The sequence below is a fragment of the Amblyomma maculatum genome, chromosome 4 (genome assembly GCF_055883805.1).
Source record: "Amblyomma maculatum isolate TAMU_Amacu chromosome 4, ASM5588380v1, whole genome shotgun sequence".
Lineage (NCBI taxonomy): Eukaryota > Metazoa > Arthropoda > Arachnida > Ixodida > Ixodidae > Amblyomma > Amblyomma maculatum.
This window is the reverse complement of record NC_139347.1, coordinates 52533541-52559718: the sequence shown is the minus strand read 5'-3', so window position 1 is coordinate 52559718 and position 26178 is coordinate 52533541. Positions and strand designations below refer to the sequence as shown.

At 47.6% G+C, this 26178-nt stretch overlaps 1 protein-coding gene and 1 pseudogene across 1 annotated transcript; both read right to left on the bottom strand.

The window, feature by feature from the left end:
• Positions 1–6117: 6117 nt before the first annotated feature.
• Positions 6118–12482, bottom strand: LOC146191019 (iripin-2-like; annotated as a pseudogene).
• A 6773-nt stretch (positions 12483–19255) lies between these two features.
• LOC146191018 (iripin-2-like) lies at positions 19256–25175 on the bottom strand. Its single transcript, XM_084601441.1, has 3 exons — positions 24953–25175; positions 23127–23992; positions 19256–20057 (listed from the first exon to the last, which is right to left on the bottom strand). Exons 2-3 carry the CDS (start codon positions 23981–23983, stop codon positions 19742–19744), a joined length of 1173 nt encoding a protein of 390 aa, XP_084457567.1. The 5' UTR covers positions 23984–23992; positions 24953–25175; the 3' UTR covers positions 19256–19741.
• Positions 25176–26178: the final 1003 nt, after the last annotated feature.

Genomic DNA, 26178 nt, shown 5'->3' with positions numbered 1-26178 from the left:
GGGAAAGACATGTCAGTAAAAATGATCTGGCGGGCTCCGACGCTTTTTATCTCAAGTCACATGCAGTGTAACCGAAGAAGGCTGCTGAAAAGAAAGGCCCCTCATTATCTGCGTGGCCTGTTTTTAACTTGGCCTTGCGGAGCACAGTAAGCTTGTTTTCAAGAGGCTAGACACGACGTCAGCAGCCATAGTGTGTCCGCTTGATTATCGCGGGTCTTGGGCGTGGTTACTGAGGAAGAAAAGGCATGGTGTCGACAGCGAATGAAGCGATGACTTTATTTAGAGGAGAAAGAGGCGCAGGTAAAGGAGCCCTCATGCAACAGGAACACAAAAGTTGATGAGGGTTGGTTTTACGTTATACTTGGTTCCTATAACATCGCCGTAGACGTTAGCGCAATTAGGAGGTGTTAAGCGTGGCCGACCATGGCTACCTCGCGTATCTCTTCCCGTTTTTATGCTATATGTTGTTCTCGGAAAATAAAGATATTAGACAGATCAGGTTACTTAGCGACTGATAGCACGCATAATACACTTCGCCTGTGCCGGCATGGGTGACCCTGACCCTATTTTATTCGAGACCACAGCGTTAAGTTACCACACGGGCGTTGCACGTGCGCTCACACTTGACTCGGGCATAGGAAACTCTAAGTCATCGTTGCCAAAACTCGTGTGTCGTGTGTCTGAATAGAAATCTTCAAAAAGATTTGGAGAGCTTCGTATGTCGTGGGCAGAAAGTGAAATTAATTTTATTTGTCTATTTTAACGCCGTAGATAGTACGCTACCTGCAGTGTTTATATGTCCGCACATTAGCATTTTTTTAACAGAGGCGTAATGCGCAACAAAAATCCTATTTGGTTCGGCGTTGAACGCATCACGGAGGAGTCCCTTGGCAGGCTCAGTTTTACTGGTGAAAAAAGTTTTCACAGGATCTGCACAAAATATAGAACCTCCACCAAATGTTACGAAGCAGCGATGAGCAAATTATTTACAGGGTAGGGGTACGTTGCGGAACGGTCAGCGAACGATCAGATACTAAGCACTCGTGCCTCCGTTCTTCAATCAAGGCAGAAAGCTAGGCTAGTTGGAGTGTCATCATTAATTAAAAACCATGAACGTGAACCGCGAAAGCAAGTTCGTACCTTGCGCTGCTGTCATCGTTTACCGCATACACCTCTCCTGAGGTAGAAGCTACGTGGGGAAGTAAGAACGCTACCTAAACGAACGGCTACGAGAGCACCATACGCTGGTGGATTCATTGGCAAGGGGCGGCTATTTGGCCTCACATTGTAAGCGTTTCGGGTGTGGGCCAGCGTTTGATGCCACGTGTGTGCTTGGTAGGGGAGGCACAAGGTATGCGAGGCATATCGAATTAGCAGGGAAGGGAACAACTGTCAGCAAGCCTTCACTTGTCTTGTCCAGAAAAGAAGGGATATATACATCAAGAACAGTTTGCCACATTTTGATTAGTTGTTTTGTTTTTGTTATTACCCAGAGTGCGCATGCGCCACCGAAGTGTATTTACGTACCTTTCTGTCGTAGTAAGCACTTCAGTTGATATTTAGAGCTCGTCCTGTCTTTTTCTATGTCTGTGTCCTTGTTACATGCACAAATCTTTATAATTAATGACTCCGCTCTTCAATTTCTTCATCTTCATCCTACTGCTTCTGAGCGCAACGTATCAGTTCCCCCGTTTCAGTCACAGCTCGTCCTCGAGCAACTACATTAATCAGCAGGCCGACGCCAAGGTATTATGCGGGGAACATGGGCGACCTGGGTCTTGCGGCTCCGGCGATCACTCGAAGTAACTTTCGAAATAACGTAATTGACACCACTCAGGTACTCGAGGATGACGAAGGGACCGGAGTGCGTGCAGAGAAATTTCTGGTAGTGGCTTCGACGTGGCTGAAGCGTCCAGAGCCAAACATAGTCACCTGGAGCATACATAACTGCGATGCGGCTGCCATCGTAGCTTGCCTTAGTGCGACCTTGTCTGCTGAGTGTTCTCAGTCGAGCAAGTCGGTGTGCTGCCTCTGCACGGCATGGAGTCTTCGAAACGTATGCACCAGGATGGATGTAAAATGACAGAATAGTGTCGAGAAAACTGTGTGGCGAGCGGGCGTAGAGAAGAAAAAACGGTGAATACCGGATGGTCTCGTGCTGGGCAGTATTATACGCGTGACAAAAGGCAGCAAAATGTCCCAGTTCTTATGGTCAGTATCAACGTACATCGCCAAGGTGTTCGTCATGGTGTGGCTTATGCGCTCTCTGGGACCATTCGTCTCTGGATGATAGGGTGTAAAGTGCCGATAACCAGTGACATAGTCGGAGCAACTCTTCAACCACATCTGCAGTGAATTGACGACCACGGTAATTGATCATGACTCGAGGGGCGCCGTGGCGAACAATTATGGAGTGCCGCAAAAAGGCGGAAACGTCTCCTGCTCTGGCAGAAATGAGAGCAGCGTCCTCCATTTATCGTGTGCAGTAGTCGACGGATACAATCACCCAGCTGTGGCCATTTGCTGACTTGGGGTGCGGACCAAGCAATTCGATGCCAATTTTCTCAAATGGGGTATGCGGCGAGCTGATTGTTTGCAGCAGTTCAACAGGGGGAGTATTGCGATGCTTGAATTGTTGGCACTGGACACAGCTTGCAACGTACAGCCGCACTGCCTTGTATAATCCGGGCCAGGAGAATCTTTGCCGTGTCCAGTAATATGTACGGGCAAAGCCCAAATGGTTGGATGCAATGTCATCGTACATGGCGTGAAGGACAGCACCACGAAGGATTGCAGGGACAACGAGAAGCACGCGGGCACCCTCGACCTAATAGTTTTTAAAAAGCAAGCCTTCATGAATGACGAAAGAAGTCCTAGGCGCAGACGTGCGGGCTTGGTCGAAGAATTGTTTAAGATCAGGGTCTCTCCGCTGCTCTACTTCAACTGTCTCAGAACTAGGAACTTCCTTCATAAAATAGGCATAGCGAGCAGGCCTCTGTGCTCTACATGTGATGTGTGTGAAAATTTTGAACATTTGGTAACCTCCTGTCAACGATTTACTGCACATCGCAGGACACTGCGCAATAATTTAAGCTTACCTAAAGAAACAACCTTGCGCCTTGAGCATGTCCTGGGTCCTTGGTGCGACGGATCGTCTGCTGCGCGAGCTACCAAGGCCTTACTAACTTTTCTGAAGGACACAGGGTTGATTAATACCCTTTAAAACTCATCTGTGTGTGATTATGTGCGTGTGAAAGTTAACTTTTCTTAAGGACACGGGTTGATCAATACCCTTTAAAACTCATCTGTGTGTGCTTGTGTGCGTGTGAAAGTGTGCGACAACGATTCTCTTTTTTTTCTCATTTATTTCCCCTTCCTTTCCCACACTCTGTCACCCTCATCCCTCAACCCTCATCAGGAGTACTTACCACCAGGCAGACATCTCCTGTTGCCATTAAAATATCTCTCTCTCTCTCTCTCTCTCTCTCTCTCTCAGAACTAGGAAATTCCACGGAAAGGGCAGATAGACATTCATCGAGGTCGTCGTCGCTCCTTGCTGTATCCGGTAGAAGGAAGCGTGACAAACAGTCTACGTCAGAGCGGCGGCGTGAGACAGTAAAGTCTTTACTTTTTATTGCGCAAACATGCCCTTCGGCATAAGGGTCTAAATGTATCGATGCAGGCCTGAGGCCCAAATAAATGCCAACAGCTCACGGTGGTGTGGCCTATGTGTCCATACTCTTGGACACATAGGGTAGTAAGCGTGGCTTCTAAGAAGTACCTTGCGGGCCATGCGAAGGCTAGGGCAAGTTGTAAGGAAATGGTCTAGTGCGGCTCCGTAGCGGGATCTGGGCGGAAAGGGCAGTTCATGGGAGCAGTCTGGGTGGTCCAGGATGATTTGACAGCAGGTGGTAACGGAGCACCCATGCGGATTCTTCTCAGCGCCACCTCCTCACGGCGAGTTAAATCGCCGTGAAGGTTTAATCCACACGGTGGAATAATTAGGCGGTGAAGGATAGCTGTTCCTGCCCCTGCGGAGCTGGGACTGGTAGGTCAACGCCGCTTGCGGCGGGAGATGGCATGCCACCAAATTTTTATCTGTTGTAGGCCGTCATTGCACCCGCCACCGCTTAGGTGGTGGACGAAGGCTGTTGCGGCACGCGTCTTTCTCTCCCTCTTCTTTTTCGTTCTTCTCTAGATATATACACCCTGGTTACTACGACTCCCATCTCGCACAGGTTTACACTGCGACGGCAGCGGCGCTGACAGCGGTGCCATCTGTTGGAGTGCGTTCCTTTGAACTAGCGTCCCTTTGGACGCATCAAAGTTCACCAGCATTTTAGTCGGTTGTGGTAAAGGCGTTTATTGTATCTAAATATGGGGGACACTTAAGCTTCGCCTTTAAAGGTATGACGCGATAGCGTAGGCTAACAGCCCACATATAAAGCCCCGCATCAACCAAGCCGTATGAACGTACCTTAGTGGCCTTTAGGGGTAACATGAATACCGGATCCTGGCCGGCTGATTCCAACATAACCGTCCCTTGTAAGACGAGAGACCCAAGTTGGCAGCTCCTGTCATGTTTCGTTACGGCTGCCATTTGTGTCTACAGCATAAGAGCATGCGCGACTGTCCGAGCTGGCTGGCGTAGTGTTGCTTTCGGAACAAAACTTCTTCCACGCTACATAGGCCCTTACCGTATCTTGCGGCGAGTCACCGACGTCCCATACGAAATCGCAAATCTGAACGCGATGTCTTCTGTAGCACCAGCCTCCGACATTGTGCATACGATACGCTTCAAGCCGTATAATTCACGGTCTGCTTCACCCACCTAGAAAGCACTGGGGCTGTGTTTTGCGGACGGGGTAATGTTATCTGGCGTACCGAGCAAGTGAAACACGAAGCTTTTGGTCGGCCTGGCGAAGAAGGCGCTGAGTGTTTAGCTAAGCGGTGCCCATTGAATATGGAATAGTGTTTCACACTACTGTGTGATTTCCACCCGTTCCAACACACACACACACACAAACACACACACACACGCACGCAAACACTGACACCTAGATATTGTTGCGTAAGCAACACTATCCAGGTTTCAGCCCGTCGCGTAAACCCGGCCAGTAGCCACGTTTGACCTTTAGAGTGACCGCAGATGGAGCCTCTCTTCAAGCCGTCGGGTACACCCGGTCGGTAGCCACGCCGCGCCCCAGAAGAAGAAGAATGAACAGAAAGAGAAGCTACGTCGGCTTTGCTTACGCAACCTACAAGGTTTAACTAAAGCTAAACCCCAGCTAATATTTTTTAAAGCGGTTGCTCGAAGGGGGCTTCACATCCACCTCGGTGAAAGGCAGGAGAACGGGTATTTATGCATGCTATAAAACCAATGTACTTCAAATGTGTAGAAGATAAATAATTAAGTGGGATCGTTGACAGATTGAGACTGGCTGCCTGCTATCTAAAATACGGAGCTCAGAATAAGCTGCTTATTGAGTATTACCCCGACATACAATATCCTATATGGTTCAACAAAGAACCACAAAACTATTGTTTGTTAGCTGACTCAAGTCGTATTATGTCTAGACTGGCGTGCTGTTGATACGTCAACATTGTTCAGGAACAACGCGAATGACGTCGACAAAAGGGGAATAAGGACAGAACAGGTGGCTGACTCACAACTGATGCTGATTCACGTGAATCATGTTTAATACCCTTCACCTCTTTCACATTCACAGGAAACATGTGTTTTGCTCCCGTCTACTTTAACAATTCAAAACAGCAGGTTGGTTTAATTTCTAAAATTATCTTCTGGGCTGTGTATGTTGATAAACTTTTTATCAAAATGAATACTAAGTATATTAGGTGCGATCACCATACGCTTTATAAACGAAAGCAGGTAATATTGGATACTTTTTCTAAGGATTTACAACTTGAGGTGTTAATTAAATTCATGACAACTTAGAAATGTTGAGACACTTTCGAAGGATCGAAAAAGCGCAACGAAATGAACTGCTGATTTCAGTGTTCTTCTTGTGGCCATGTCATCCGTGTGAAACCAAGCATGCTTCTCGGTCAGGTCGATGGAAAGTGGGACTGCAGACGAAGTGTCTGTTCACCATCGACCTAAAGGTGAATCACTTGGCCTGCGAAGAGTACGTCTCCTGTGTGCCGGTTACGGATGAAAAGTAGGAACGGGTGGTCCACCACGAACAACAGCGGTGGGGTCGGGACACCACCCCTCGTGAAGAAGATCACGGCGGTGGCTCCGGATGCTTCGCTGCCTTCCTCGTTTACCTCGACCACTGCTTTGTGCACAACTTCAGAAACGGCCAAGTCACGGCCAGGACTGATTCCTGAATAGTCAGCCTGAGCCTCGTCGAAAGCTTTCGAGGCTCCGAAAGGGGTCTTTTCATCTTGTATTCTCCTTCCAGCCTGAACCTGGACAGAGAAAAGCACCCGAATACCAGACTGACACGGTTGAGAACAACAACGATTTATTTCCTCCATCGTCTGGTGAGCAACGACGTATAGTGTGATTTTCATCAGCTGTAAACACCGCGACTTCACGCTATGGTAATTTTGAGTAATTTCAGCTGATTCCGGAAGTTAAACATTTCTTTCAGTTATAGAATTCGTGTTTCAAGGGTACGACTGTCATCACCATGCGCCTGCGTGTCACGAGATAGGCGGAAAGTTTCGTTTAGTCAGCGCCGCGCGAAGGAAGCGCGCACGTGGCGTCGAGTAGAGGGCTCCAGAAGATTGGAGAAATGTCTCCTTTTCCGCGCGAGGAGAGCGCGTAGCCTTGCCTGCATCGGCGTCACCCACTCCTCATTACTTGCCGGTGACAATTACTTACCCGGCCTGAGAAGTAACTGGATTTCTCCAGAAGGTTTGTCTGAAGCTGACCAATGACGACGCGCGTCACGGCGGGAGGAAGAGAAGACGCTTACAGGGTGAACGTTACGTGTATGTGCGCGCCTGCCTTGGCGCGTTGTAACAGACAGACGCGGCACGCCCAGTTTATTGAGGTCGCGTCGCTTCGGCAGGTTAGCCAGCCAGTGTAGATCTAGTGGTGCAGCGAGTGTTCGGCTTCCGTGGTGCTCGGCAGTCCTGCTCGGCTCCCGTGGCGCACCCGCTGCACGGCGTGGTGGTGGTGGTGAAAAACGTTTATTCATTTAAAAAGGGGTGGATGTACGCATGGGCCGGATCTTTGACTATCAGCCCTTACAGATACTGGGTGGGGTCCCTAGTACGGGACCCCAGTGGCGTCGGCCGCTGCCCGGGCGCGCTCGACCAAAGCCCTTTGGGCCTGCAGGTCATAGCAGCCGAGCAGGGTCGCCTCCCAGTCCTCCCGAGTGGGGTGGGGGTGAGCAGGAATAGCTGGGTTGGATGGGCAGGCCCACATCATGTGGTAGATGTCCGAAGACTTCTCCGCACAGTGCGGACAACTGCCCGTGAAGGAGGGATTAAAATGTTTTAGTGCTGCCGGGCACAGCAGAGTGTTGGTATAAAGACGGAGTAGAAGCCGCTCCTCCGTCTTAGATAGACCTTTACTCGGGCGAGGGTAAAGGCTGCGGCAAGATTGATAATAAAGAACAATGTCTTTAAAAGAATACGCTGGTTCGAATTCGATATCCTGATCTAGGGCGTCGAGATGGGAAGCCCGGAAAGAGAGCGCGCGGGCGGCGGCGTCGGCTGCCTCATTCCCTTCGAGACCCATATGAGCAGGAGCCCATACTATTTTCCGGTAAGCGGGGTCCCCGGTATAGGTACAATTTTGAAGTAGTCGGTAGGCTAAGTATGGGGCCCAGCCTTGCTCGACGTTCCGACGGGCCCCTCGCGAGTCGGAGATAATTGTTTTAGAATCAGTATGAGTAGCTGCCAGTGCAATGGCGACCTCCTCCGCGTGGGTTATGTCACGGGCGCGAAATGTAAGCCCGTTAACAGTTTTGGACTGGTGGACCACTGCGGCCGTGTACCATCCCCCATGGTGGGGGCCGGAGGCGTCCACGTAGTAAATGCCGGGTTTCGACCCATAATGGCGGCCCAGGGCTTCCGCCCGCGCCAGGCGCCGACCATTGTGGTCTTCACGTGTCATGTTTTTAGGAAGAGGGCGTACGTGGAGGGCGCATCTCCACTCGAAAGGGAGGCGTACACGATCTTCCATAAGAGTGGTATGTTGGATGTGTAGCCGGGAGAGGAGGCGGCGACCCGACAGTGTTTTAGAAAGACGTGTGTATTGGTTGGTTAAGTGAGCCTCTCGGATCTCCCGGAACGTATTCACCACGCCCAGGCCAAGTAGACGCTGGTTGGAGGTGTTCACGGGGAGATCGAGGGCTCTCTTAAAAATTTTGCGCAGGACGACTTCGAGTGCATCCTCGTCTTGTTTCCGAAGGTGGAGGTAAGGAGTCGAATACAAGATTCGACTGGTCACAAATGCATGCGCCAGCCGCAAGGCGTCTTTGCACCGCAACCCCCCACGTTTGTTAGAACCCCGGCGGACCATGCGGCCCACCTGGTCCCCCACCTTACGGAGTTTCGCCAAGGTAGTGTCCGACCGTCTATGTTGATGAAGAGCCCCAGTACCCGGACTTCTGTTCGTTCAGGAATTGATCCTGTCTCTAAAGAAAGCTCAATTTTGGCCGTACACTTTGGTGAGGGGCATATGTGTACAAATTCAGATTTTTGAGGGGAGCATTGAAGGCCGCAGCGGCGAGCATAACGGTCCACTATGGTTGCCGCTTCCTGCAGGTTGGCCTCAATATCTCCAAGAGAACCTTGCGTGGCCCACAGGGTGATGTCATCGGCATACAGCGCATGCTGCACACCAGCGACAGCACCCAACTGGGCTGGCAGGTGCATCATAGCCAGATTGAATAAGAGAGGAGACAGCACTGCACCCTGTGGTGTTCCTCTGGTTCCAAGTTGGAACGGGCCATGTTCGGTGTCCTGGATTTTAATGTAGGATTGGCGATCTGTCAAAAATTGCCGAATGTATCTGAACGCATTGCGTCCGCAACCGGTTTGTGAAAGATGAGTGAGTATTACCTCATGAGTAACGTTGTCAAATGCTCCTTTCAAGTCTAAGGCGAGTATGACCTTGTCGTTGTGAGGGCATTCGACAGGATCAAGAACGTCCCGATTAAGTTGTAGCAAAACATCCTGTGCGGACCTGTACGGGCGAAATCCGAACATGGAGTCTGCGAAGATGTGTTGATTTTCCATGAACTCGGACAACCTGTCACGCACCATCGTCTCACGGCAAGCCAACTGATCTGCGATGGAGCGGAGCTCGATCGTCTACGGGAAGGTTACTCGTTGCTCTCCAGACGTCGGTCTCCGACAGTGCCCGTTGAACAATTTTGTGTTTATTGGCTCTGACTTTCGCGTATCGTTTAGTGTTGTATAGCATCTGTGTTTATTGAAAGCCCCTTTGGTTCCATGTTTTGCATGGCCTTTCTGTGAACCAATTGTCTGCGTATACTTATTAGTGTGATTTCCTCTGTATCGTTTCTTGCTGTATAAAGTTTTACTTGTTATCTCTGACTCCGGCCCTTTCTCTGGCTTCAACAGAGGAAAACTGGGCACCAAAAGCCCGCTCTCTTCTGTCACTTCAAGTAGCTGACTTCCGGTCGACCTTGCCACGCAAGTCGAGGGCATCTTCTTTCAGACCGGAACAGCAACACCTACACACTTTGTCTGGAAGTGCGAGCACCAAAAATGGCGCTTCGTTAATAAATTATAATTATTAACGGATGACACTGAGAGACAACGACTATCTTAAACTTTCCCACTTGAGAGTTTCAGCCAGGTATTTACATTTTCTTTGTTGCGAAACGATTTCTGGAAATGTCATAAAACGTGTGTGTGAAAACTGTGTGTGAAACGTGAAAACTATACCAGCGTTCGCAAGCAACGTCAAAGCAACTACATTACACACACACACACGCACACACGCACGCACGCACGCACACACGCACACACACACACACATGCACACTCTTAGGATAAAGACACGAACATATAATGTCATATATGCAGGTACCACGTATCAAACATTGATAGAATTGAAGAGGGGAGTGCTAATTTTTTAATAACAATAAAGCGGAATGCCTATAAATTATTTGTGCTCGGTAAGCAGTCAAGCCAACTTATAACGAACTTGAAGTTGATGTTGTTTTCCTTCGTCATATCAGAGGTTAGAAGTATGTGTACTTTTCATATTGGGGGGTCAGTCAAGCAAATCTGCCACTTATTTCTTTCATTGAAGTCTACAGGTAAGCAGACTATCGGGACTCTTTTTACGTACTCCAGTTTGAGTGATGTGCTCCTCTCAGGGACTATTCTGGTTAGTAAAAGGCTTCGTCGGCATGTATTTCATTCCCTTCTACGTTTAACGTGGCTGCCAGAACGAATGATAGGACTCAAATAAAACTTTGTGCGCTCATACCCAAGTATTTGATTTTTTTTTTCGAGGACACATAGGCTCCGAGCATAAAAATTCTGTTTATACATGCTAGATATAAGCAGTGATCGCAGGAGTGTATCAAACAAGCTTTGAGACGAGCGTGATGCCTACGAACGTGAAATTCAAAACACTGAGGGAATTCATTGACCCAAGATGCCATCGTGTGTACCCTCTACTTATAAAGCGTATAATAAAACGTTTGTTTCTCATATTGATATGTACAGGATCGTTCACATTTAGAATTTTTCTCCGTGCTGCCGGCGCTCTCTAGCGGGTACTTGCACAGAAGCAATGAGATTCGTAGGCGGGGCTTCGAGCTGTCACTGCTCCTGCACAAAGCCTAGATGTTGCTCCACGGTGCTCGACTTAGGAGCTTAGGGTGTTGTCATGCAGCCTATAAACATGTTCTTGCCGTCGCCTGCTAATGACAAGTTTTGAGAGATGAGCGCGGTTATGGCAAGGGCTCCATCTTGTGGCCCAGCTGAACCAGCGCGCCCGCGCTATAGGCCGGGCGCTCTGTATGCAGGAGTATTTGCGTTCGGGCATAGGGAACCCCGGCTGAAGTTTGCTCCACGACGCCAGCGCTTGGTTTTAACTGAGCGGAAAGAAACGGAATTACCTACGCGCAGCCGCAGCTGTGCAGTGCCCGACGGCTTTTAAATAATAAACCAATTACGATTGCAATACACCGATTGCCAATAAGTTATCCCGTGATATATGCCTTGACGTTGCGGCCTAAAGCTCAGTTGTTAAGAACAATTTATTATTTGCTATAACATCAAGTCATATATCATTGCACTTCATGCTTGTCCCCAAACTTTCGACAACGGGGGAGACTCCTACGCTTACGTGCGTCCTGTTTTCTGACCCCTGTTCCTGTGTTCGCACTGTGTGTGAAAGTTGCCAGCTTTGGAATAAATAATCTGCATCAATCTGCTAGGACGGGTATCCACTATGGAGCAGAAATTATTTTATCCTGGGTGTACGGATGTCATGAATGCATTTAACGTTTTAAATCTTGAATATTCCTGTTAGCTATGAGGCCAAATATAGCGTAAAACTTTCATTTATGTGCAACTAAGCTTCCTTTCACTTTAGTATAGAGAGTAAAATACGCGGCATAACCTGTACGAACGAAAACGATGGTGCTCACTTGGGTAACATCAGGTCAACGTTTCTGGCATGCAGCGTCAACAGGAGGCCCGGGAAGACGGGCCACGTAAGAGTCTGCCTGAGGGCGTCGGCCCCGGTTCTCTCCCGGGGCAGCAAAATGGTCATGCTGTAATCGTTCCCGGCATAGGGTAAGTCGAGGACATCTACGTTGATCTCGTCATCTGGAGCGCATTTCAATCGCAGGCCTGCATGCATCATGTCGACATCCGCACTCTGTGTTCCGGCATTGAAGAACGACGCCTTCTTCGTTTCTGTAGCCTGGAAGGGAAAGTCCCACAAGTTTTTAGAGTAGATAGCGTTTAGGAGGACCAGCTTTACATCAGGGGAGAGAGGCTCATTGAGCAACTTCTCAATTTTGCCCTCGGTCTTGTTCTTCACCCAGTTGTTGACATTATTCAAGGACTCTTCATCACTCAAAACAGCTGAGCTGATTTCGGCCTCGAAGGATCCTCTCAATATCCGGATACTCTTTTGAAAGGGAGTAATTGTTTTTAATGACTGCCGCGTTGGCGACCCGTATGGTACAGTTTGACGATGCGCGCAGAGCTTGCGTATGATGGGCATAGGCGCCAGCCACGCGGTCGAACGTCAAGACCGAGGACGTGTAACCCAGAGTCTCGTGCATATCCTGCTGCGTCTCGCCCCTAGCACCAACGTTTGCCATGGCCATTGCTGTCGACACACTGTATGGCGAGAAGAACAGGTTCGTCTCGGGCGAGGTCGGAATCTTTTGGAGGAGTCTAAAGGCAAATTGGTTGTTCGCATCGGTCACCTTGTGCTGCTGCTCTTCGGCAAGGCAGAGCTTCAAGAGCCATGCGAGGCAGATGGCGTACTTCATAATTGATCACTGCAGGAAGGATGAGAAGCAAAGTGACCACAGAAAGCGTAAATCGATATGTTTCAGGTCCAAGAAGGGCCATGCAGTAACTCAGTTCTCACGTCGTATATGGGCTTGAAGGGAATATGGATGCTCATTTCTTTGTTGCTATCCAGTTAACCCTTAACAAGACCGGCATAATATACACGCAGCATAAAATTCTCCATTTTCTATTTTTCGTGGGCCCGAAAAGCAAAGACCGGGAGCGACGAAGTGCTCAATTTCATGTTTATATTGTAATCAAACTTGTACTCAACTGAAGAGTTTGTGTAAAGGCATATGAGGCAGAATATTAAAGCGGGACAAATTACTCGAAAACAAACACGGGAGAGAAGTAATTAAGTAATTCGTATCAACTATGCGGTAACTCCTAATCATGTACTGAAATAATAGTTGCTTATTCAGTCTTCTTGATTTTAAGTGGAGGTGTTACTAGTATGCACGTGTTGGTGTAACTATCCTAGTAGTTCACCTGTGTGAGCGACTTTTAACTGAATATGATAATCGGTGCCGCAGTATGAAATACTGCAAGGTGGGCTTCAGTAAGAACGTTGGTAACTAACACTCTCATACTTCGCTGGCCTAAAAGCGGAAGCTGTAGCTGGTGCTGCCAAATTAGGACTGGAGTCGGCATGGGATTTTTAGCTTATATTGTACTTTATTGGCCGGCACGTTTACAACTAGTCGAGACACTGTTACGGTTCTCAAGCTGACGGATGCTCGCCGATCACCGGATGCCGATAACTGGATGCATCCGGATAATATCCAAATGCTTTTATTCTTCGGCCACTTCTTTGCTGTCGGCAACTGTAGCTCTATTTAAGTGGAAGTCTGGTATAAAACAACCGAACTCTAGCACATCTGCAGGTGCTTTCTTTTTTTGTTGCAACCCATGAATGTGGCTAAGTGTATACTACGTTCAACTGTCAAGGAGATAAAATTCAGGCTTTGACGGCTATATTTCGATAAAGGCAAAATGCAGGAGCCGCTCGTGTGCTATATGACGGCAAATTATTTAGCGGTCGTAGATGATTGCGATGCTGCATTAATTCTATCTTACACACCATATAAAAAACCACAAAGAACAAAATTAAGTGTCTATAGTTATTTAGGCGCAAATGTGTGGAGGCCCAACGCCCGCTCAGAAAGAGATACACAGAGAACAATCGGCTGCAGTACGAACAATAGATTCTGCGGACCGGAATCCCATGTGCTGGTTCAGTCACATTATAGTGCTACAAAATGGGTCTTCCGTGAACGTTATACCTCACATATAGAGACACGTAGACAACAACTTTCTTAGACAAGGTGTCAATGCGTATTATCCCAGCTGTCGCCGGTACACAAACTCGCTGGTGTGGCGAGGAATCTTCGTTTTTTTTTTTTTTTTTTTTTTTTTTGTCCCTTGCGTATTTGATGTTAAGTGCAGTGTTTGGAAGGGTACCAATCTGGAGACGCCTAGTAGCCGATATAGTCGAAGATGATGACCGATGCCTGCTTTGAGCAGTGCGTTCTTTACGGGTTCCATAGAGTAGCGCTTACAAAGCGCGGTCGAGGCGAACTTTATAGTCCCTGTAAGACGCTATAGTTATAGGTCGCAGGGAAGGCATGCCAGTAAAAATGACCTGACGTCCTAGGACACCTTTTATCTCAAGTCACATGCAGTGTAACCGAAGAAGACGGCTGAGAGGAAAGGCCCCTCATTATCTGCGTGTCCTGTTTGTAACTCGTCCTTGTGGGGCAAAGTAAGCTGGTTTTCAAGAGGCTAGACACGACGTCAGCAGCCATATTGTGTCCGTTTGATTATCGTGTTTCTTGGGCGAAGTTAATGAGGAAGGAAAAGCATGATGTCTACCGCGAATGGATCCATAACGTTTGTTAAAAGACAAAGACGCGCGGGTAAAGGAGCCCTCAAACAACAGGAACACAAAAGATGCTGAGGGTTTTCTTTCTGCTTGGTTCCTATAGCATCGCCGTAGACGTTAGCGCACTTTTGAGATGTTAATCGTGACCGACCATTGCTACCCCGCGTATCTCTTTCCGCTTTTGTGCTTTAAGCCTGTGCACGGAAAAACAATGATATTGGACACATTTTTCTTCTCAGGTTACTTCAACGATGGATAGCATGCATAACACGCGTGGTCTATGCCAGCGTTGTTGACCGTGACCTCATTGTACTCGAGGCCACAGCATTACAAACTATACAGCATGGGCTCTGCACTTTCGCTGCACAATTAATTCGCGCTAAGGAAGCACTGAAGTCATTGTAGCAAGACTCGGCGCCGGTGTAGTGTTTCTGAATAGAACGCTTTCGGCAGATTTTTATTAAAAAGTTTCGTATATGGTGGACAGAAAGTCACATTTACTTCATTCGTCTATTTTGACACTGTATATAGTTGCGCGCGACTCGTTATGTCAGCGCTTATCGCAATTTGTTACGCAGGCGTAAGGCGCAAAAAAAGAATCTTTTGTTGTTTTTTTTGTTCCGCATCGAACGAATTACGGAGTTCCTTGACAGGCTTTCTACCGGTGACATAAATTAGCATAGGATTTGTTTAAATATAGGACCAATCAATGCGAGGAATGAGAGCCATCAATAGGCGATAACAAGGCGCATTCGTTCCAGCGTTTCACATTTTAAAATAATTCTACATGGAAAGAGCTACTGATGTTGCCGGGGGCTCATAAATAAAAATTGATGGGACACTGAAGCTCAGCCTCAAAGAGTGTGACGCGACTGCGCTAGTGTTTGGTTTGGTTGGTTTGGTTTATGGGGTTTAACGTCCCAAAGCTACCCAGGCTATGAGAGAGTAGCGTGTCTGATTTGGCACCAAAGATCTCCTATCAGCTATCAAAGACATTCTCAGGATTTTTCGCGCTGACGCCAACAAATCCAACCCCACACGTTTTACTGAACGGCGGCTTTAAGGCCGTCGCGTTAAATACTTATTAACAAAAAAAAAAAAACGGTAACTGGCTACGAGTTTATTATCGATATGATGCAGCGTTTTCGAGCTTATGATCACAAATAAATTATCGTAATTTGGGTTGATATACAGCATGTTCCGCACTTCGATTTATTCCATAAAATGCTTCCCTCAGCTAAACCAGTTAATTGTTCGAGCTTATATTACACACAGCACTGCCTTTTGGGCAGCAGTAGTGTTTGATACCACAATTTTCGGAGGTACTTGCCTGATTTAATCTAAACCACTCAAATATTTACATCGTCTGGGGGGCTGCACGATGACATTTGGCGCGGTCCCTGCGATTTCAGCGGCTAGACCGCGGGTACCATCGCACATCGTTGAAAGTTCGAAAGTACGTATCGATACACCAACAGAGTTCCTGAGATTTTTTTACAGTATTTAGGAAAACTATGTCTCGCTGGTTGTGATTCATAAAGCAGCTGGGACCACTGGATTCTAATCTGGCTGGATTCTAATCTCACCTGATCGCAAAGAGGAAACCTGAGTTGTCGGCGCCTGCCCTTTCGACGACGCAAAGTCCAGGCTTGTGAACTGATTAGACCTCATGAACTTGCGCATTGGCAATAAAGGTTCTCTGTGCTTTCTTTGCTGCCAGTGGCTGCTAGCTCTCTTTTAATGTATCAGATAAGGAGCCCCTCATTTTCCTACATTGTGTTCGCTGGTTAGTCTAACGAGGGCTTCGGAACTGGTGGCCTTGACGCCACATATAGGATGCCTCTTTGCCTGCTTCTGATCGCGGAGGTCTCGGCTCCCGTCCCTTAGGCCTGCGTGCCGGGGGCGGGGATGGGGGCCTCCTTATCTGGTGGAAAATTAAAGTTGTTATCACATCGCAAGAGGGTTATCAAACAGTTCTATTCCTCGCTGTTAGATCACATTTCACACAACAGTCGCGGTAACGGAGGATTTTTCCCAGCTACCGCTATGTACGAGGGTGGCGCTGGTAGACACTCCCAAGGATATGTTGCACGCAACATAAAACACCCAAGAAAGTAGAAGGTCGACCAGCCGTCGCCTAAGCTTAGACTGTAGAGCACCGGAAACGAAATTCTGAGGTCGTGGATTAGGATCCCACCGGCGGCATGCGGTTGATTTTCTTGTACTATCTAATAAAGTATCTCGTAGACAACTCTTCTTTTCTTGGTGTCAGCTGTTTGCTCCGTTTGCGTATTTTTCATTTAAAAAAAACCTCATTTCCCTACATTTCATTGCTGAATTTCTTGCAAAGCAGCATTTTCTGAGCTGAACTTTTTGAAGACCGAAATGAGAACCTGTTGAAAAAGACTTCGGTCATCGGTTCTACCTTCTGATTTTACTGCCGTCAACAGTTATAATAAAATTATTCTGCATTCCTCTACCACAGCAAAAACTTAGGAAAATGGGGGTCTAGGTCTCTCCGCCCGACTCTCTTTTGGTTCCTTCTCCCCCTCCTCCCCTTTTATATGATGTGAGAGTACCTTGCCGTTCCTTCTGTATTCCCAATCGCTTCCTTCACACCTCCCGACGCCTTTCCAGGAGAGCTGTCGATCACGCCTTAATTCTTATTCCAGCAAATCTACAGCCCCGAACTAGCGGCTGTTTTCAGAAAGGTTTTCCTTTTTATTTGAGGGAACTTTTCATCATTAACTGAGAAAAGAAAATTGGAGGACGCTTGATGTCCACCTTTAAGGGTATTAGGGACAGCGTTAATGGTTCCCACCTTTGCGGATATTCGCTTGCATACTTACACTTCGATACTCACTTAATCTCTAATCCTTTCCTTTGCGTCTCTCTTATCTCGCAAATTCTCATTAGCAAGCGGTCGTAAGCTACCACATGGTGCTAAAGGCAACCCAACACAAACATAAAACACAGCTTTAAGCAAGTCGTACGAACGTGCTTGCGTTGCCTTGCGTGCATGACCAGGCATCCAAAGGTCCGGGAGGGTTTGATCTTTAACTCACCGTCCCATTTATAAAAAGGAGCCATCCAAGTTGGCTGCTTCTGTCAGCTAAGGCATGTCATGTGGTCTCGTGATGTCACACAAGCCGTCGACCAATCAGGGTGAGGTCATGTCACCTGCAAACAAGCTTGTGCCACCGGCATGCTCGTGATGTTTCGCTCAGAACGAATAGGCTGAAAGCGGACTTTGTAGAGAATGGGGCTTTTACCCTTGTCCGCTAAATACTTTCTTTATAGCTTATATAGCACTGATAACTTACACCAACCGTTATTGGGTCATTTTACGCCAATTGATACAGGCTTTGCACTCGACCAGCTTCGATTTGTATAATTTGTATAAAAGCGTAAAGCTTTTTTCTCGGCAATTATAACATATTGCGCTCTTTTTAGGAAATGCACTGAATGAAGGTTGTTTGACTTTTCTGGAAATAAAAATATGAAAATAGGCACGAAAATATGCATGTTTCCTGAACCTTGTTTAAATGCACATTAGACCACTAGATAATTCAACTGTTTTCCCAAGTTGTCTACAAAGCAAGGAGTGTAATAAAATTATTTCAGAGACCAATACAAGTGAGGCGTTTAAGCGAGAAAAAAAAAATGATTTTCAGACGATTTTCCTTTTCAGCTGTATTCAGCCGTCAGTTGTTTAGCGAAGTGTTCCTAGAAAAACTATCAAATAGAAGTTGCACAGTATCAATCAACGGCTTTTATTTTTTAAAATAGAATCACAGTACGTTTTGTTTGAAGCGAAGTATAATTTTGTTTTCTAATTCTGTTCTTGGTTTGAATGCTGGCGTTGCTCCCTGCTTGCTCTTCACTGCAGTGCACGCTGCAGCCGACATCGAAGAAACAAACAAGTACCACTGCATTGTGTTCTAAGCGGGTTCTCCTTATGTTTGGTTGTATAGAAGTCTCACGTGTCGCCACTTTATACTCCTGCAGATGTATACGTATACAGCCCGAAGATGTATACGTCTTTGGGCTAGCGATTGCCCGTGACATCTTGACATATAGAACAATGAGGAGGACAGTGATAACCTGGATACAGTTTTCTTTAGGCAGCGTGCACTGTTTTCGAGTCGCTCACCTTTGAGGCTGCCTCCATTTTTTGATCTACCATGTCATCTGGCAACATCCTTGTCATACTCTTCCCAGTCGATATATCAGCTGCATATCGAAAACCTCGCTGCTTAAAAAGCGAAGGAAACGGTATCCAAACTGCCTGGTGGGAATTTGAAGCCTTCGGGTAAGCCTGCAGTGTCAGATCTTCTATTCATTGCCGGCTGCACAGACACTGCCAACGCTAAGTCATTGCGCAGTATTATTCACTACTACAAAGTGAACACGTTCGCTAGGCAAAATTCTACGCAATATTCCTCTTCATTTAGGCGAACTCGAGGGTTGATGGCAATCAATCGTGATTATTTGCAGGGGTCACGCATGAAATTATCGACGTTATGTACAATCGTAAACAGCCTTGTCCAAGCCAACATCAGAATTATCTTCTATTTCCTTGACTAGATCGCTACAGGACACGTTGATTTCACCAGGATGGTTTAAGTGTACTTCAGCAGCGGCAGGCAGCACCACAATGCTGACACATGAATAAAATAAATTTCCTCAAAACAAGTTGCTATTTAGTACCTACAAAAACAAGTACCAACACACATGGATTCGTGCAGTGGGATGTTATTGGCGTAGAACGGATTACGCTGGTACTCTTTTTAAGTACACCTTATGCAGTTATAACTAAACGTCTGAGGGTGGTCCGTCGCTGCATTTATGCAGGCTCCCGAGATTTTGACAGATACCTTTGTTTCATTATTCCAGTTTTAATAACAAACAGTGGGAGTTCGAGCGTGTTGTTTATTGACACTTTCAACAATCGTTTTGCATGCTTAAACAGAGAGCAAGACGGTGACTCTTCGTGAAGTAAGGTATACACAAAACATGTTCTGATGAAAAACTTCTCTACCAGCTTTTTCCGCACCTTCATTAGTGTCTCTGTAGTCAACTTTATAATTGCGAAGTGACCTCTAGACTTTCAATATAATTGTGAGTGATTCTAGGCTCTCCTTTAAAAATTAGCAATCCATCGGCAAATGGTTTTCGGAATGCTCCATTTCTTGTAGCTAGTACACGAGCGAGTAAATTTTTAAAGGTGACGTAATGCGAACAAATGTGTTTTCTTCTATAGCCGTTATTTTTTGTCCATTTAACTTATCGGCAGGGTGTATCGCCGTTCGCGCCTGTGGAGAGCGACAGAGCCCAATATTAAGCGTTATATGCTCCGTCTCCCTAAAGATGGTTCACTTGACCCGCGAAGAGCACGTCTCCCGTCTGTCTGTTGCGGATAAAGAACAAGAACGGGTGGTCTACGACAAACGGCACTCCAACAACCATGCTCTTCGTGTAGAAGATGGCACCGGTGGCGCCTGCTGCCTCGCTGCCTTCCTCGTTCACCTCCACCACGGCCTTGTGCACGACATCATAGATTACCAGGTCGCTCGTCCCAGTGATTCCCGAGAAGTCGGCGTGGCGGTCGTCGAATGCCTTCGAGGCTCCGAGAGCAGACAGAGGTCGCTTCAGCTTGTATTCGGCTTCCAGTTTGAACCTGAGCGGAAAGGAAAAGTCACAAACAATGGTATGTTCAGTGTTCTGGAGCAGCAATACCCGTTCTGCAGTGGGTATCGCGTACAAATCTGATTTTTTATTGCGTTAGCGTTATGCTCTATGGCGGGAAAATCAGCGCAATGTTCTTTGGAGCCTCTATGAGCCACCAGTAACATGCCATGATTGGAAGGTGCAAACCTGAGAGAGCGCATAGTGGAGAGAGAGAAATAACCCTATTTGTGAAGAGAGGAGGGAGGGCAGGAAGGGGGTTGCCATGAGAAGAATTCAGAGGTTGGCTACACTAAACGGAGGTTGAGGAATGAAACCTTAGGGTGGTCGTCATGGAAACAACTCAGCTTGTAGGTACCGTTGGAGAAGGGTAAGGAGGAAGACCAGCTGTTCAGGGGAACAGAGGTATCATACAGACACGCGAGCGCCGGTTGCCACTCTTACGTAAAAGGGTTGTGCAAATTTTCCTCGACGATTCAACGACACTGCATTTCAAATGAGTCCCATGGAATCGGGAACTTCAAACAATCGGCGCGCAGATTGCCGAAGATGTGCGGCAAGCCCGGCGAGTCGAACAGCACTTTGGAAGAGCGCATCAACGGAAGACGGCATACTCGTTCGGAAGCATATAAGCTTGCAAGTGTAAAAGAGTACGAAGCATACTGGCAGCGCAGTAAAGGCGAAAGTCAAGAAAATGTGATACCTGTGGCGTTATGCAAGGGGAAATTAAAATCTAATACTTCGCATTTCCGTTGGATTGACCCATCGACTGGTTGTCTTTTTAGAGCACGCAGTTCTTCGACACTCATTCCTGTATTTCACCTCGCCGACGTTGTAGTCGCAGTATAGTCACCGCAGCTGGCTCAACCTACCACCTCTCACGGCAGGTAGCAGCAGAGCGAAGCATCACCTGCCGTCTGCCACGGCTATCGGGCTGCAGGGTGAACAGGTAGAAACCCTTGTCCCCATTTAGGGAAAAGTTCGAAAGGGTGGTAGGCAACGTTAGGCTTAATGTCTTGAAGCAGTATGGCGAGAGCGGAGGAAAGCGCGATTGAAAGTTGGCTACAGCGGGGGAAGGAGGAGAGGGGGAGGGGTATCTAACATGGAAGGAGCAGGTTATTACGAGTGCCGAAAAGCGCTCTACTTGAGGGTGGGGCTTCGAGAGCCGAGGAGTGACTGCCGGAAGAGGAGTAGGCTGTGACGAGGACCGAGCAATAGAAAAGAGCGGGGAATAAGGATTGCAGGGACACTTGAACTCCGTCTTTGAGTTTAAGACGCGACAGAGGTAAAGCCTCCCGTTTGCCGTCTCTCGTTACCGATCCTCGTTCGCGTCCGTTCACCACGCTGCCCGCATAATCTTAATACTCCGCACTAAGTGGAAAATCGCCTGTCATAACTCTAAGCCCTCGCTTTAACCTCGCACCTCATCATAAAGCCCAAATTGGCAGTGCCTGACGAGTCGGCCGTATCATGTGGGATCGATGTCGCGACATCACACAACCCGCGATGACCATTTATTGCCTGAGAATATGTCACCTGCCAACTAGCGCCTACCGCAATCATGGCCGTGATTTCTCGCTGCTAGACGCCGGATTTCATAGAGGACGGGGTATTTAAAGCTATTGCATTATAAGGTGGAGGAGGTCGATCCTAGGTAGATCCGGAGAAAGAAGAGGACATTGGTAGAAGGGGAAATGAATTGTCCTCCCCTTCTTTAACCTTAGACTTATAGTTACGCTTTTCATTTGACAGCGCTTCTTAACGTAACTGACGCGTGTGCTCATGGACTCTGGAATGCACCATAGAAAGCAGAGACATGGACGGCCGTAGCTACCACCGAACCATAAAGGGATATAGTTACTCCCATCGTTTAGCCGATCAGCTTGCACATGCTGATGCATAACATGCCGGCGCGAAATATGATAGCGAAGAGAAACTCGCCCATGTCACTTGCGTACCGCTCGAGATGAGGTGGACGTGACACAGTCGTGGTATAAGTAGGTGCCATGCGAGCGCCTCGTTTATAACAGCCAAGAACATAAAAAAGATTATCAGTTGAAGGTGTGCGGTAAAATAGAGAGCAGGCTTTAACCGCACGTATATACGCGTGTCTCTCGTATTCTTTTCTTTAGCATACCGGAAAGCCAAAATATGTCAAGATCTGCGCCCAAGTTTTGCACTAACGAGTATCGTAATTATATCGACCAATTTTGTTGCTGCCTTTATTGTGTTGAAAGTACGTAGGAATTTCACCCCGCTGGCAAGCATGCTGTGTTTCATTTGATTTTGAAAACGGCAAGGTAATTTACGAGGGCTTCAAGGTAGCACCGTAGAGTGCAGGTCATGCACTTTATGCAGCCTAAGAAAAAATTATGGGGAGACTCTTCACATGCGCCTCAACGTGCGACGCGAGTGGCCCTTTCTAATTGCGCTCATACTCATTAGCATACACAGTCGTAAATCATCAGTTTGCGTGAAAGACCAATGTAGATGCATATAAGTCCCTGCTTGTTTCCAAGCCGTTCAAGCGAGAGGTCAATTGGCTGTGTTTATATGTATTTGTCGACCAGTCAGAATTATCGCATTGCGTCGTGGACGCCTTATTTTCTGCGATGCAGCGTAAAAGCACCAGAGCCTCCTCTCTTTCAAAGCCGGCCAGATGCGCTCATGCTAACCATCCGACGCCTTCTTCTATCATGCTTTCATACTCCGGCCCCTCGGCTAGCCTCCATGCCTGTCATACTCCTGTGGGTAGAACAACATCTGAAAGACGCCCGTGGCTGAAAGCGGTCGAACACAAACAGCAACTGCATACTCAAGCTTGGCCGAAAGCATCACCAGGGACTGGTAACGGAAGCCGCACCATCTGAGTAGCGCCACGCAGCGTTAACAAGCTGAACTAAACGTGCAAATCATTCATGTTCCGAAGCGTGTGATGAGAATAGAGGAGGCACTGAACATGCACAGCGCAAACGCCGAACAGGCACTCACTTGGGCATAAGGTAAGATGGAGTCCAAAGTCAGACTCCACCCGCACCACTAATGTATCGCGGGGACTCACTTGGGCAGCGACACTTCGACGAGGGTGTTGCTCAGCTTGGACAGCAGTCGCCGGAATACTGACAAAGTGAGATTCTGCCTGAGGGTTTCTGCGCCGGTCCTCTGCCTGGGTAGCACAATGGTCATGCTGTAGTCTAGCCCGGCATATGGAAGGTCGATAACATCACTGTTCGTCTCGTCGTCTTCAGCATAGCCCGCCTGGAGCTGAGCGTGCATCGTATCCACTTCTACGCTGTGTACTCCCGCGTTGAAGAACACTGCCGTCGATGTTGCTGCCGGTTCAAAGGGCGTGCTCCAGAGACCTTTGAAGTAGATAGCGTTCAGAAGGACCAGCTTTGTGCTTGGGGGCAAAGGTTGGTTGAGTAACTTCTCAATTTTCCCCTCCGTTTTATTTTTTACCCAGTCGTTGATAATTTCCAGATAATGCTCATCGTTTAAACCACCTGTGTGGACTTCAGCCCCGAAAGACTGACTCAGCAAGTCCAGGTACTCTCTGAGCACGGCGTACTCATTTTGAACGACAGCTGCGTTTGCGACCCGGATGGTCGAGTTTGACGGTGCGCGCAGAAGATGCGTGTGTTGGGCGTGGGCACTAGGAACGTGGTCAGGCGTCAGGCCCGCGGGCGAGTAGCCGAGCGCCTGGTGCAGGTCAAGCTGGGTTTCGCCTCTGGCACCGACATATGCCATGGCCATTGCTGTCGACACACTGTATGGCGAGAAGAAGAGATTCACATCGGACGAGGCCGGGATTTCGTGAAGGAGTCGAAAGCCAAACTGATTGTTGGCATCGGTGACCTTGTGCTCCTCTTGCGCGGCGCAAAGGGCCAAGAGCCACGCCAGGTAGACGGCATATTTCATGGCTTCTCGCTGCAGCAGAGGGGGACATAGAAACGCCAAAATGTCAAGGACACTTTCTGGCGTGTGTATTACTTCTTGTGTAATGCTGCATCCACTAAGAAAAAAGGTTGGTGACACAGCTCGTACTTATCTTCATCGCTTACCTACGTAGTCAGACAAGCACAAACGAATGAGAGACAAGGTACGCTTTGTATTCCCTGTTAGTCGTTTTACTTGGTGCTTGCGGGCAATGTCCGCGTGCCGTCTTGACTAACTTAGACTAGTATAATTCGTATTTCGTGAGAAACTACAACACATCTGATAAAAGACAATTTCGAACGCATAAATTCATTGCATATAGCAGTTTCTGGGTATTACAAGCACCATAATTAAAATTCGTTCTAGCGCATGACAGTTTGCATCTGCGCGCCGCTCAGACATGCACCACAAGAACAAACTACAATAAAATCATAAGCAAACAGTTTCATATACAAATACGATGTCGTTTACTTCGAATTGGTGTATGTTCACAAAAAACTGCAAAGAGCCAGCACTGCCTGGACACCATTTCCCTTGTCCTGCCAAGCGCCCAGCAGCAGTTCGAAGTTGCCTGGGCCAACACAGTAGAAGGTTGACTTCAATGGCAGTGCAGATTCTACTCCTCCCAAATGTTTCGCAGATATCATGACAACAGTTCTGGGTAGCATGCCATAATCTGAAGTTTCCAATAAAATTGGAGCTAAGCTCGACAGCTGGGCACATTTCGCTCTTGTGCAGTGACTATCACGATCAAGCACGCAACAGAAGCAACCATAAATTTTCTTTATGTAGTGGACAAGCTTTGCTACTTCCAGCTGAATTTCCCAGACCAAAACAATCATCTTTCATATCACCAGACTTCAGCGCAAAATGTAGGGGCGCAAAGGGGGTATATTCTTTTTATTTAATTACTGTACAAGCTCAAGCAACATGATTCAAGGGCGTACGCACCTGAGGTCGTTAACACCTGATGAGGAGTTGGTGGTGACGGAGACCTAGAAAGTGGGCCTGCAGACTGATCCTACCGGCGACGACCGCACGCCGTATAGCACTAGAAGATAAATCGCGCAAATATCGCACGAGACGAGCTTTATACTGCTAGGAAAAGTCCAGTACTGGGTCACTGAGGATGGAATATCAGTGGAAAGCATTTGGCAACCTCCGACTGTTCTATCTCCTTGCCCCCCTGAAACCAGAGAAGCAGGCTGCCAGCAAGAGCGTCGTCATATCTGCCTGTGCCGTTTTTAACTCGCCCTTTCCATTCAGCATAGTGCATCTTTTTCTTGATCTCAAATAGCCACAAAACGAGATTGTTAGCCACGCCGGCTCAGTTTATCTTCACTATCGTGCTTCTAAAGCCTACAGTCTAAAAGCAGGGCAAATGGCGACATTATCGCACTGAGCTGCGGGCATCGTTGCTGCGTGTATGAAGCAGCTAGCGCAAAACACGAAGTATCATCGCGAAGCTTTTACTGCGGCAGTTCACTTAATTTAACGGCCGCATATGCTCACCTCTTTATCTGCAACATTTTTCTAGTCCGTGCTCGCCGCTAGCAAACTCGCAAAAATAAAGTGCGTGTTGAAATGTGTAGGTTCAATGGCATTCGCACCAGTTACCGTCTGTGCCACTCATCGTGTACAAAGTACGTAACACATTCGTGACACCAGCCGAAGAATTGGAAGAGACAGCGTATGGTCGTGGCTTGCTCCACAGAATACGCTGGCAGCATACTACATCGGTATCCACAACACGTTCAACCCAAGAAATGGGCTCTGAACGCCTTCTATTCACGATCTATGTGGAGCCGTAATCCGTCAGCTTCCATTCGCTGTTCGAGCGCTATAGAAGTGTGTTCGAAACCTTCCAAAGAGGAGGAAAGGGCCTTCACGGTTCCCGACTCCTTTGTTGTCCTATCATAACTGTGCAGTTACACAGCATGAAATCTTTCCTTTTTTAAATTGCTTAATCTCGTCTCAGTCGTCCTCGTCACTGATCCGACCCCGACAACGCTATCCTTATTTCCCAACAATGACCAGCAAAACAAAGACAAAGAAAAAAATATTTTTTTTTTTAATTGGGGCCGAATTGCGGCGATGTTGCCAAACATACTTTGGCGGCCCTCTCTCAGACACAGGAAGGAAGCCAACAGCCATCAAAACATGAAATGCATCGTTGT